Source organism: Labrus bergylta, chromosome 4 (assembly GCF_963930695.1).
Source record: "Labrus bergylta chromosome 4, fLabBer1.1, whole genome shotgun sequence".
In the NCBI taxonomy this organism is placed as follows: Eukaryota; Metazoa; Chordata; class Actinopteri; order Labriformes; family Labridae; genus Labrus; species Labrus bergylta.
Window position 1 is genome coordinate 6,447,217 of NC_089198.1, and position 14,088 is coordinate 6,461,304.

The following is a 14,088-nucleotide window of genomic DNA, read 5'->3' on the forward strand; positions in this document are numbered from 1 at the left end:
GTGTGTGTGTGTGTGTGTGTGTGTGTGTGTGTGTGTGTGTGTGTGTGTCTGCCGTTCAGACCTGCCCTCGCCTCACCCTCCTCGCTCTCTTCCTGTGTGTCAGTGTGTGGGCGCTCATTGTCCTCAGTGTTGATTTGCATTCAGCTCCTACAGCGGCCTCAGCACGTCGAACATCTGAAGTTTGTCTGGAGGAAAAAAAAAAAAAACAGTGTTGAATGAGCGAGCAGCCGGCCTGGGATCAGAACGTAGACACAAAAAAAACCCCAGACCTATCATGTTTGTGAAATCCGATTGTGAAACTGAACCAGGATCAGGTTTTATTGAGGAAACCGTAATGAAGCTTTGCAGACCTCTGCTGCCCTCTAGAGGTGATGAGGGTAAACTTCAGCAGAGTGTGGTCCATGTTCACCTTTTCATGCTTTTAGACATTGTACTAAAACTTGCAGCTCATTTTGATTTGATTTGAATCAGTTAGAAACAATCAACACGACCTGTACACCCTCACTTCACCTCCTTGCTGTCACTCTGAAAAAAAAAGAAAAAAAAGTGAAGAACAGTAATGAGAAGGGAGGAAAACGAGGAAAAAGTGACAGAACAGAAAGAAAAGTGCCACTTCCTCTTCACAGTGTAACCATGGAGACAGCCAGCAGTGTAAACATAGTTATGGTAGGAGCTGTCTGATTAATACATTTGTTTACATTATTATTATTATTTTTTTTGTAAAGGTGCGGTGTGAGATGATTCTCTGGGTTTACTCAGTGGATATGTTGATGTTTTTGGATATGTGTCATTGATTGCACAGCTCTGGACAGTTCTCTATATCAATACTGCTTAATTACAACTGTCATCACTGTTTCTGCACATTTACATCTATCTCCAGGTTACATTCAGGTGAACATCTCACAAAATGTTGTGTTCATTTTTCATATTTTTGACTAGAAGTAATGTTTGGTTAAATCCTGGATGTATATATTTCTTCTCATTCTTAGTTTTTTATATTTTTATTTACTTGTATTTAATTTTACATTGTGTTTTTTTACCCATATTGTGTGTTTGATAACCTGCTGCTGTAACGCCACAATTTCCCAGTTTGGGATCAATAAAGTAATTCTATTTTATTCTGTGGCGTTGATAAGCAAGTTAGCGGTCAATCTTAAAGGGTCAGATTTTCTTCATCATGCAAATGGTTTTGTGTTTTTATGCCAACAAGTTTTATAATGTTTTCAGATTCCCTCGGGATTTTCCTACTTTCACTTTAATACAATAGAGTTTAAAATCTATCTGATAACCGGTGTTGGAAATTAACTTCTTAACCTACCTGCAGCTGTGATTGGTGGATTCAAAAATCGACCAATCTATCATTATTTTTTACCTATCACTTTATTTTAATCTGCAGCAAAATGGAATATATTACAATCAAGGCTTACAGTATTCAAGTGAAAGACATGAGGAGGAGGCGGGGCTCTGTGAGCGTGCAGGACCACCCGTCTCTGCTCAAAGTGGGAGTGGACGCAGCAGCTCAGTTTATCTTGTTTCTTGTCACGTTCCTTTTATTTACCAGCCACTGCCGACTCACTGCCTAAAAAAACATCTGTGTTTGGCGGGTGACGGGCGCTAATTTCCAACCCTGCGGTGAAGTATCTCGTCGTCTGTCAGCCTCTCGTCTGACTTGATGTATAAATAGTGTCTGCAACCAGAGAGGACACGATTACATGTGTCTCTGTGTGTTTGTTTATGTGTCAGCGTGCTTTCTGCTACATGTGACAGAACACACCTCCTTCAGCTCTGTGATCCTGCAGGAGAGGAGACACAAGAACTCGTGTTTTACATTTTTGATAATTAGAAATAAGAAAAATTACACAACACAGAATGCCCAGGACTCATCACCTCTCTCTCTCTCTCTCTCTCTCTCTCTCTCTCAGTGGTCTGTGTGACAACATCATCCAGGACATCATCTACAGCTTCGTCGTCCTGCCCAACCGCATCACCATCCCTCTGGTCGGAGAAGCTCAGCTGGCCCAGCTACGCTTCCCCATGCCCAAGGTAAAGACACACACACACACACACACACACACACACACACACACACACACACACACACACACACACACACAGGTGTTTGGACAGCTTGATTTGTACTCGGTCATCATGTCTCTAACATGGATCCAGACAGTTTGTTGATGGTAAACTTCAATATTTTAGTAAACGACAGCAGAATGGTAACTTGAGTGAAACCATCAGAGTACACAGATAACGGCAGACTTTCAGAACGAGAGGATTTCCACCTGAATGATGATTAGTCACCTTCCACAACGAGAACAAACAGAAGATATGGACAAGCTGATCATCATGCTGTCCTGTTATTCTGTAGATTTCTGTTATAAAAATCACCCAGAAGGTTGAAATGCATCTGTTGAAATGAGTGTTGAAGAAACATTAAATAATGCATTTTATTTGTGCGGCATTTTACATATCTGGCAAAATCTGAAAGTGCTACAGAGTTGAAAATAAAAACAATTTCATTAATAGTAAACCATGGGAATAAAAAAAAGGAAGGCAGCTAAGGAATCTAAAAACACTATCAAAAGGGGTCCGAGGACTGTGGCGCCCTCAGGTGGTCAGGGAGAGCATTACACAGACTGGGAGCAGTGGAGCAGAAGGCATGGTCTCTCATGTGGAGTTTAGTCCTGGGGGGGACTGGGGGGGTCTACTTCTATATTGTGAAGTATTTAAATATTTCTTTAAAGGTATAAAACGCTTTGAGAGGTTTGTCTGTTTCTGTCTCGCTCTCTCTCTCTCTCTCTCTCTCTCTCCTGGTTCATCCTCACTCGCCCGTCTCCTCAGGCCCTCCTGAGGATCCACTTCATCGAGGCCCAGGACGTGCTGGGTAAGGACAAGTTCCTGGGAGGGCTGATTAAAGGAAAGTCCGACCCGTACGGAGTGATCCAGATCGGGACCCAGATCTTCCAGAGCAAAGTCATCCACGAGACCGTCCACCCCAAGTGGAACGAAGTGTACGAGGTGAGCGACGCGGGGGCCGATGCGGGGGCCGACGCGGGACTCGCTTCCACTACAACAACATTTATTTTGTCTGTTTTTGTTTTGGAGTTAAGGAGTTAAAATCTGGATTTTAGTTTCTAATCCAGCGGGGAAAAATATCTAGAAAAAAAATGTGAAATGAAGACTTGAGGCATTACTGCACTTTAGTCAAAGCAGCAGAGGATGTAAACATCTATTTGTTGACTTTAGTTTAAGATATAAGCGACTTCTTACATCTCTAACGTTTCTTCAGCAAAGATCAGAACAAAGTCCGAGCTGTTTGCAGAAAATAGCAAAACAATTTGGTCTGGACTCACTGCAGGATCATTTATAAATGAGTTTCCATTCTGTGTGTTTGTTGGTCACCTGTCCTGTTTTTCTGTTCTTTTTAAAGGTTACATTTGTGTCTTTATTTGTGTGTGTGTGTGTTTTCAGGCCTTGGTGTACGATCACGCGGGACAGAACGTAGGACAGAACTTAGAGATCGAGCTGTTCGACGAGGACCACGATAAAGACGACTTCCTGGGAAGGTAAGACCTTCATAAAAAAACAACAACAAATCTACAACAACAGACAACATTTATCACTCACACTCCTCCTCTTTCCATCGAGCATGTGTAACTTATAACCAGTCAATGGAGGCGCTGGAATCTGGCGCCCAAGAGCAGAAACAAGTCCCCGATCAGTGACTTTAGAAATGTTGAGTGTTTTTAAATCTACAAGATAATGACTAATGACACATGAATGTGTTTCCTATATTTCAAACATATTTAAAAAATGGTACGCCGTCATGGTCGTTCATTCTCTCCTCGTGGGGAGTGGGTGTTTCGGCACCCTAGCGCCCTCTTTTGACCAGCCGTCACTGTTAGCATTAGCTACATGTAGCATGTGATGAAGAAGCCCTCAGTGAAAAAAGTTTCATGTCGTTTGCTTCCTGTTTTTTTCAGTCTGGTCGTCGACATCACCGAGCTGGAGAAGGAGCAGAAGGTGGACGAGGTAATTGTTTTGCAGACGTGTTTGTTTGTTTATTATCCTTGTGTTTCCTCGTCGCTCTGATGGGAGGTCAGCTGTCACTCAAACCACGCGAGCGACACTTTTTATCCTTTAAATTTTGTTTTTCTAACACTTCCAAGGTAACAGACTCTGGTCTCTCGTCTGTCATCATCGTTAGAACAAACTAGCGTCACTAACGTTGACGGTCTGTTACTCTTTATTAAAACAGATCAAAGATTTCAAACGCTCCAAATATGAACTTCTTTGTAATTGTGTTGTGCTTCTGTGTTCGTGCTGGTCGCTCCTCTCGTCCGTCTGAGAGCAGCGGAGTCAAACGCCACTCCCCGCTTGTTAAAATGGTTTGAACCGCTATGCATGATGGGACATATTGGGAGTAGGGAGTTGTATAGGGAGTGATTGCGGACACAGCCGTAGATTCCCAACAACAACATTGTGTCTAGAGGAAATGCTGAGTGTGTCGCCCTGTCTGTGTCATTTTACTGAACAACCTCAGTGTGTCTCTCTTTTGTCTCACTTTAGTCTCTGTAGGACAAACTCTCTGTGACAGAAATGTTGACAAAAGTTGATTCAGATATTTTTCTATTTTTTCCTCCTCAGTGGTTCGACCTGGATGACGTGGAAACGGGGAAGCTGCACCTCAAACTGGAGTGGTTTTCTCTGCTGCCTACACCTGAGAAGCTGGACCAGGTACAGAAACACACACACACACACACACACACACACACACACACACACACACACACACACACACACACACACACACACACACACACACACACACACACACACACACACACACACACATAGAAACTCACACACACACGCTGTTAAAACTTTGGAAGGTGGGGCGTCGATGGCCTAGCGGTTAGTGCGCACCCCAATGTACGTTGTTCCTCACTCTCTCCCTGATTTCCGGCTCTATCAATTGTCTACAATCTCTACAATTAAAGCCCCAAAAATAAATCCTGTGAAGGTGATTTATCGTCTACCTTTCTTCTCTCCTCAGGCTCTGGCGAGCATCAAAGCTGGTCGCGGTCACGCCAACGACGGCCTGTCGTCTGCGCTGCTCGTCGTCTTCCTGGATTCAGCCAGAAACCTGCCGGTAAGTCAGTCTGATCGAACTCCATTCAGGTGAAGGTAGACGATGATGTGTGAAGAACGTGGCTGATATTGTTTTTCACTTTTAGCCGGCTTGAATGTCGTTTTACCAGTTTGAAGTTTCTTTCACGTTTTCTCCTGATCTTTAATGGACGAGTCAGACTTTTATCACCGAAGGTTTTGTTAATAAAATGTGAACACCAATGACTTAAAGCAACACTTTGTAGGAATTTGGTTTGGTGATCTTTGGACGCCGTTCGACGGTCTCTGCTAACCGCACTGTGAGTCAATGCAATGGACCCGTTGCAAAAATGCACTTGGGGGGGCCTCCAACCAGCGTTTATCACCACTTACTCCTCTTCCTTTTTGGTTCCTCTTTCTTTGTTCTTTGGTTTTTCAAAACAGCAATGCATGCTACGCTTAGCAGGGCAACGAGAGTGAGTGCTGTCTGATGGGGCCCCCTCAGGGAGGTTTCCTACTGTCATTGGAAAATTTGCACATTTTGAGCCACTGCTGCGGTTTAAAGTTTGTCAGCCCTCGAGGCCCCCCTTACTGGCCTGGGGGCCCCCCACGCAGTTGCCTGTTGACAATCAGTGCCTCTGGGATAAGGAATCCCCCCCCTCCCCCGAGTGAATATCCAATCACTCGCGCTGAAGTCGGGGAAGCTGAAGTCGGGGAAGCTGAAGTCGGGGAAGCTTCAGTCGGTTTCAGCGTCGAGTATAGAGACGAGGAAGAGAAAATGGTAAACCAAAAAATTTGCCTGCAAACTCCATTTCAACCTCGAGGTAGGTAATGAACCGTGGGCTGACTGTGTTGCTGCATCTCTTGTACTTGAGCAAACTTCTGCAGTGTGGTGTTACTCCGTTCATTAATAGTTCCTCCACCGCTGATTTTGAACGGGTCAACGTTTCAGCTTTCATTTAAAAGTGAATATGTAATGAGTTGTGTAGTGCAGACCTCACCTTCCTCTTTTCAGCCTGCTCTTCTTCTCCTCTTCTTCCCTCTCCTCTTCCTCCCCCTCTGAAGAGCGTCTTCGAGGGGAACTTGGGCTCTGGATACTTAAAAGAGAGGCGGGCGGCGGGCCTCGTGTTTTGCGAGAACACGTCCTCTCTCTATAGGACCTTATTTGTGAGTCCGCTCGCTGTTTTTCTGCATCCTAGAGTAGTTTTTGCCGGGGTGTGAGTTCCTCTGTGAGGTTAATTAACTTTTCTTTTTTTGTTACTTTTGCTTGTGTGTGGTTTTAAATAAAGGTTTGAAGTGTTTGCCTGAGGAGCATGAATCCTGACTTCTGCATGAGTTTAACTCGTTCATATTTGGATTTGTCATGATTGTATTAAGTTGGCGTTCGACTGATTCCATAGCCGGGGGAACATGACCATTAAATAAGACCATTAAGTGAGCAAACAACATTGAAGGTTTTTTTTTTTTTTGATTTTGAGATGATCAAAAGCATCCTTCCTCTTCTAGGATTTCTGTTCACAAGCTGTTATTGCTCTTTGAGATGAGCTGACACATCGATACTTTTTTCCAATAAATGGGATAATTTCTGATTAGCAGAGAAACTGTCTGAATGTTCGATTAAATGAGCTTCACCTGAGTTAATTTTTTCTTTACAGCAAACTCTGACTCCATTCTGGCAGATTGATCGACCTTTTAAAAAGTTAATAATAATAAATAGTAGAAAATAATCTGTACTGTGCTATATTAAAGGTCAGATATTATGCAAAATCCACTTCACCTTATTTATTCTAACTCTAATATGTGTCTCTAGTCTGTTTACAAACCCCCCAATGATGAGAAAAGTCCATCCTCTCCGTCTTTTCCCTGCTCCACTTTTCAGAAAATTTGGAGATTTTCCTTTCATGACATCACAAAGGGCAGTAGCCCCTCCCCCAGGTGGGTGACACTCCCACAGCTAGGTGTTTGTTCTGCCCTCTGAGTCTGCCTTCTCACCGTAAACAATAGTGCGAAAAAGCCAGAGCCAACCAAGCCCTTCCAGAGAGGGGGCGTGGTCAGACACAGCTCATTTACATATTTAAAGCTACAGACACAGAAACAGCCTGTCCTGAGCAGGGCTGAAATAGAGGGGTTTTCCCTTCATGGAAAAAGAGTTTGAGAGGTCTGGGGTCGGCAGACTTTTTGGGAAGTCAAAGAAGAGTCACAAGCCAAAAAAGTTTGGGAACCGCTGATTTAGAGACAGCTCGGATTAGTTTCTTAAACAGTCTTAAAAAGTTGGGTTTTTTTTGTTTGTTGTTAGTTTGGTCTCGTTTCTTTTGAGAGGAAGGACTGCATTTTGATCATCCAGGGACGCTTAGAGCATCAGGGTGAATTCTCTGTGGATTGCCTGTCCTCCATCCTTCCTTTATAACCTTCATCATGTGTGTGAGCAGGTTTCAACCATCAGTCTCCCCTGTGGCAGTTCATCCCAAGCCAGCCAGCAGGGGGCAGCACATGGTTACCACTCCATTTTAAAGAATACACAGACCTAATGAAGAAATGAAATGTGTTATCTGTGATGAAATACTTCTGACTGCTCACATCAGGGAAGAAAGGTTTCAAAGATTTCTACACAATTACTTTCACTTCTCTCTAAAGTATCTGAATATCTAGAATATAACCGATTCACTTTCTTTGCTTACAGTTTTCCAATTTTAGTATCTTGAGGTCGAACGTGTCTTTCAGACATTTATGACCCTGTGAAGACTTACGTTCAAAAAAAAATCTTGGTTATTCAAAGTCAAATATCAGAGTTCTGAAGCCCAACGCTGGCGGTCGCCATGTTGGAAATCCTGTCTCAGATTAACTTTCAGTCGGTGTAAAGAGGCGGAGCTGAAGCTTCTAAGTTCCCGCTTGCTAATCAGATCAACCATACCTTTAATTCTCAATAAGCCTTAAAGAGATAGTTTAGTATTTTTGAGTACGGTTGTATGTATATTATTAGCCGGCATCTCATAGAACCCCATCTCAAAAAATACAGAACTATCCCTTCAATATAATCCAATGTGTGCTGTCAGTGCGTGCATGTCTGACCATGTGTTTATGTGAAGCTCCCGCTGTGCCCGCAAAGCCGAAGCGCAATGGTTCACAGACTGGGACACCAATGTTACGCCATCTTGGAATCAATATGACGGTACAAAGACGTGATGAGACAGCAAAAAGTCGTCTGAAAAGGGCCAATGAGAGCAAACAGATTTTATGAACCGGGTTGTGAACACGTTTATTTCTGCTGACATTTAATGTGGGACCTCATGGGGATTCCTTGGGTTTTGCAGACAGCCTCAAGTGGGCAAACAAGGAACTGCAGGGCTTCATTTTTCAACAGCGGAGGTCGCAGATTGGAACAGTTGTATCTCTGATAGGCTCGTATTGTTTGATGATCTTAGCCGACGAAGATTTCAGTGGGTGGATTTGCTCACATTGCATTTTGGCCCAATCTCATTTTTAAAACCCATTTTAAAGATGATTTCCAAATACCTGGGTTTGGTGTCTTTGATTGATTGATACCTGCACATCGTGGTGAAAACAGAGTTTAGAAGCATTCCAGTGTTTAGATCAGGAGTTATGTTCTCAATAAAGATAAACAGGTTTGATATTATCAACACAACATGGAACTGTTTCAGCTTCTTCTTGACTCGTACTTCTGGTCTACATTTGTTCTTTCTTCATTTTAATCAATGACTCCTCATCCTCATCAATGCTGTGCTATTCTAACTAGAGTCCATCCAGTATGTAGCACCTCACATAAGTGCATGGCAGATATTGATGCAGACATCGAAAGAGTTACAAACCAAGTTGTAAAAAACAATATTTCCTTTTTTTTTTAGCTGGAAAAAATCAGAAATACTCCTTTCCTATGAGTTTTTTTGACAACCAAATTTGAGAAGGAGCACTTTTTGTGTTGACTGTAATAAGGTTTTTTAATACTTGTATGACGTGTCGATATCTGCCTCATAGTACTGTTTGGACTCTAGTTTGGACCTCATGTCCTGGTTTAATTTGGGGAATGACATTAACCATGTAATCATCCATGTTGTCTCTCTGTCCCTCTCATCATGTCCCATTGTTTGGTGATGTCGACGGTGCTCCTCTTCCTCCCTGCATGCCCCTCTTCCCCCCCCTAAATAACCTGCTGGTGTGTCTTTGTGTGTTGTTTGCTCTCTCCTGCCTTGTCCCTGGGGGAAAATCAAAGCGCAATCCGTTAGAGTTCAACCCGGCGGGGCTGAAGAAGGCCTCGATCAGTAAGGCCATCAAGGTAACGGCACCGCGACGAAGCACACCCACGTTACCGCTCAGACACCGAGGACGAAGTTTACACTGTTTATTACACATCAACAACGAGACACAAGCTCATGTCTGAACTGTGTGGTCAAAAGGTTTCTGGACAAGACAAGTGTGAGTTTGGTATGTTCAGATCAAACACAAACATGTCAACACTGTTTAAGGTTGTCAACATGTTCGATACTTTGATACCTTTTGATGCCACTTGGTTTTTTTAAAGATACAATCCTTGTTATTTTAATATAAAGCGATGGCTTGATAATATGAAGGTACTGCAGCTTTAAAAAAACAAGACACCACAGTCTTATTTTTAACCCACATCCATTTAACATTCGCTATGAACAACTTTTATTAACTCAACTAGACCGACGCGTTTGAACTTCTGACCTTCATCAATCAAATCGTCTTTTTGAAATGGAGCCTCCCAGCGAAAGCGGCAGTAAAAAAAATTTGTTGCCATGGTATCAAAACAGGTATCCTCATAGTTTAAATTGCACTGGTATTGTGAAGACAACCCTTTATCTGCAACGTTAAGATTCCCATCCATTGGATCTCAGGCGACTCAGCCAAACCAGAGGAAACACACTGAAGTGTCCACACACCTTTGGCCACACAGTGAATACACTGTAGGTAAAAGTTAGCATGTAGGTTTAGCCTTTCAGCAGCTCCCTCACCACTACATGTCTCGCACCATTTTTCAGGAAATTAATTTGATTGGTCCCAAAATATCAGAAATGTGGGTCGTGATTTTTCCCTGATGAGTTGGTGGTGGATACTGAGGCTATATAATTTGAGAACCACAGGCCTAGGTCATGTGTGAATATTTTAAATCCCCTCTTCCTCTTCTTCTATTTCTAATTAACAGCTCTGGTTATTATACACATTTTACACAACGTCCCAACTTTTTCAGGAACTGGGATTTTAAAACAGCGCTCTTAAAATGTAATTTGAAGAATGGCAAAGGTCATAAAACTGATTAAAAGTATTAAAGATGTATATTTTTGGAATCAAGATGCCACTTTAAAGATTGGGTTGATGATTATCTGAAGGAAGTCTTGTAAAGATTTACGTTCATAATGATGAAGGGAGTTTATTTACTGTATGAAGTGTTTCAAGAAGATATCAGTGAGTATTTTTAAAGACTGAATTTACTGCTCCTGCTGTAAAACACTCAGGGAGATGTATCCACCAGGGGGCGCTGCTTTCAGCATTCATACTGGAACTTAACTCACTGACTCACTGTTGTTGTTTTGACATCATTAACAAACTCCACTAATCATGTTTGTGACTAAAACTGTGTCTAACAATGTGCGTTGTAAATAACAACATTGTTCTAAATTCTACCTTTTTTGATATTTTCCTGAGAACTGATCTGGTGTGTTTCCCAGACTTCCTGGTTTGTGGGGGTCATAGAGAACTGTCCCGGATGAACTTTGTTGATAATTCCTGTCCCCACAGTTTTCGATCAGTGAAACATGTCCTCGCACATTTCCAGAAGTGACTCTGCTGGAGCAACAAACCAGTATTCTGAGTTCTTAAAAAATGCACAAACTACGTTTTAACACAGATTAGTGCTGTGTCGTGCTGTAATGACTAATGGCATGTATTACCTATGAAAAGATGATGCTAACAGAATCTTCACTAAATGCATAGTTGTTGTGATAAAAATAAATAAATACTTGTTCTCTGATTGAAATGCAGTCAGTTAGACTGCTAGCATAGCTTGCTAGCCCCTTGCTAACCATCACTTGTATTTGTTTGTAACATGATTTTTTTGTTTTCTCTTCTCCTTCAGTCTGGTAAAAAAGTGACCAGTGATCCCAGTCCACTCGTCCAGTTCACAGTGGGGCACAAGTCCTTCGAGAGCAAGGTGAGACCAGAAGCATGCTCCACAATCAGAGCCACCGACCCTAAAGCCATATTCAGACTTCTGTTTATCCTTGAGTCAGTAACAGATGGTTAGATGGTTAAAGGGGCCGAGACAGATTTAGCTAAATTTCCATCAGTCGTCTGTCGGCTCTTGTTCTGTGCATAAAACGAGATAAAAAAACCCATCTTCTTGTCTTTTTGAACAGTTTTCAAACTGAAAGATGACACTGTCTTAATCTGTGTTTGTCTGAACCTTGAAGAGGTTTTCTGAATGTGCACACATTTTAAAGATTACTTTCTCCTTATAATAATGTTACATTTTTTCACATAGCAGCTTTTTGCATATTTGCTCTTTTTTGTGACTGTCAGACTGTTTTTTTTTCTTTCATCTCATTCCTCCCTGTGTTTTCCTCTTCCAGACCAGATTCAAGACCAATGAACCGGTGTGGGAGGAAGCCTTCACCTTCCTCATCCACGACCCCAAAACCCAAGAGCTGGAGGTCGAGGTACGGAGGCGTCGATCGTAACACTCAGATTAAATTCACTTTCATTGGCTGATGGTTTGACTCAGCTCCAGTCTTGTTCGATAAGCAGTAAAAGTGTGACTCATGTCGCTGATGTTTTCATTCTCGTACAGGTGAAGGATGAGAAACACGAGTGTACGCTGGGGACGTTAACGCTGCCCCTGACTCGCCTGCTGGAGGCCGAGGACATGACCCTGAACCAGCAGTTTCCCCTCAAAAACTCTGGACCGAGCTGCACCCTTAAGATGAAGATGGCTCTGCGGGTAAGAGAACAGTCCTTTAGTAGAATTTAGTAGCAGATTCCATAAGGCCCTACATCAACGTACACTTACAAACGTTTATCAAGTTAGTGTGGGTCGTTGTGTTGGTGTGACAGCTGTCAATCAAACCGTGGTGTGCACCAAGGCACCGTACTAAGACCACTTGAAATGGTGGCTTTACTGTGTTATCATTTTAACATTTCTCTGTTTTCTCTTTCTCTTTCATTTCAGGTGTTGTGTATGGATAAGACCGCATCCTCGTCCTCTGACCAGAACCCATCCTCCGTGCAAGTCCGCAAGGGTAGCTCCAACAACCCCACCCCTCAGCCCTCCATCTCCTCTGAGTCTCCCAAGCCTCCTGCCTCCTCCACCTCTGACATCCCCCGCTCTGCCTCCGTGTCAGCTCAGGACATGCTGAACCGGCGGAAGGAGGCTGAGGACGCCTTTAGGTCTTCAGGAAGCACAGATTTTGGGCAGGGAGGAGGAGGAGGAGGTCGGGGCCTGGCTGCGACGGGGAGGAGCACCTCCAACCTGGCCATCTCTGGTTCTCAGCAGTACCTGGCTGGAGGCAAAGAACCGACGCCCAGTATCGCATCGGACATCTCCAACCCTTACGCTGCCCAGGAGCTGCAGCTGAGACTCCAGCAGCTGCAGAAGTACGTATAAATCCACCTGAGATCAAATATTTACATCTCTCTCATCAACCACATGACCTGCCTATGAAATCATTAATTTCCAGGGGTATAAATTCATCCTAGGAAAGTGAGAAACGACACTTTATCATACCTTAAAAGTCAACTTTCACCTGAGACACTGGCACCCTCCTTCAGGGTCTTGCATTTTGACAAAGATGGTTGTCTTTCTCATTTACTTTGGGTTTATTTTTTAATATCCCATGACATGTTTTGGGGCTGCATGTTGGTTAGCGTTGTTGCCGCACAGCGAGGAGGTTCCTGGGTCGAGTTTGCATGTTCTCCCCGTGCATGGTACTCCAGCTTCCTCCCAAAGTCCAAAGACATGCTCGTTAGGTTAACTAGTGACTCTAAGTTGCTAAGTTGATGTCTATCCTGTGATTGACTGAGCAAGCCCGCCTCTCGTCCAATGACAGCTTGGATAGCCTCCAGCCCCCCGCGACGTCGAATGAGAAAAGCTGTATAGATAATGGATGGATGGATGATGTCTTTTGGCCAAGAACTTAGATTTTAGTCCCCTCTCTTTATTGCTCCTGCACTCAACTTCATCCAGTCTGTCAAAAAATAAAATATGCATGTCAGTGTTAGTGAAGGAACATGTCCCACACACGTGCAGCAGTGTGCCTCATGGAGCTCTATGGCACAGAGAGAAACGTCTTAATGGTTACCTTCATGGTTGATTTGATTGAGGTGCTTTTGTTGACGTGTTCCCCCCCTCCTCTCGGTCCCCTCTGCAGCGGTTCAGGACCCAATCATTTCCCGCTGGGTGAGGTGCAGCTGACGGTCCGACACAGCTCCCAGAGGAACAAGCTCATCGTGGTCGTCCACGCCTGCAGGTACAAATCCGATTTTTTTTTTTTTCTCCCTCAACAAGAAGCAGGCAGATTTTTTAAAAGACCCTCCAGTTCCCAACCCAAGTCCCTACAGACTGAGCTACTGGCGTCCCCACTCAAAGACTGTTTCCACTAAAATTGTTTTCTACCCTGAAGAATAATTTATAAAGGAAGGGACAGAAGTTCAACTCCTGCAGTCAGGAAGCTCATCCAAAAATGAAAGTGAAAAGGAAAGTCTTAGTAAGTTGAGTTACAGGTTTTATCTATTTATACTGACTTTGTTTTCCTCCTCAGAAACCTGATCGCGTTCACAGACCACGGCTCGGATCCTTACGTCCGCCTCTACCTGCTCCCTGACAAGAGGAGGTCGGGCCGGAGGAAAACTCACACCTTCAAGAAAACCCTCAACCCGGTCTACGATCAGACGTGCGTCACCTTCACACCTGGATTTTTAAAATATTGATGCTTAAAAAAAACCCAA

General features: G+C 43.4%; 1 protein-coding gene across 3 annotated transcripts in view; it reads left to right on the top strand.

The window, feature by feature from the left end:
* The window catches only part of LOC110000881 (extended synaptotagmin-2), a 53,614-nt gene that overhangs the window by 34,211 nt on the left and 5,315 nt on the right, over window positions 1-14,088 (top strand). Inside the window, exons 9-22 of one of the 3 annotated variants that reach the window (XM_065954470.1) lie at window positions 1,923-2,043; window positions 2,845-3,021; window positions 3,475-3,569; window positions 3,987-4,035; window positions 4,651-4,740; window positions 5,060-5,155; window positions 6,178-6,279; window positions 9,341-9,403; window positions 11,225-11,299; window positions 11,718-11,804; window positions 11,936-12,085; window positions 12,314-12,738; window positions 13,512-13,610; window positions 13,902-14,033. In XM_065954470.1, the coding sequence (XP_065810542.1) occupies window positions 1,923-2,043; window positions 2,845-3,021; window positions 3,475-3,569; window positions 3,987-4,035; window positions 4,651-4,740; window positions 5,060-5,155; window positions 6,178-6,279; window positions 9,341-9,403; window positions 11,225-11,299; window positions 11,718-11,804; window positions 11,936-12,085; window positions 12,314-12,738; window positions 13,512-13,610; window positions 13,902-14,033 (1,761 nt within the window). The remainder of the gene's footprint in view (window positions 1-1,922; window positions 2,044-2,844; window positions 3,022-3,474; window positions 3,570-3,986; window positions 4,036-4,650; window positions 4,741-5,059; window positions 5,156-6,177; window positions 6,280-9,340; window positions 9,404-11,224; window positions 11,300-11,717; window positions 11,805-11,935; window positions 12,086-12,313; window positions 12,739-13,511; window positions 13,611-13,901; window positions 14,034-14,088) is intronic. The other 2 variants (XM_065954471.1, XM_065954472.1) reach the window with 2 other exon arrangements.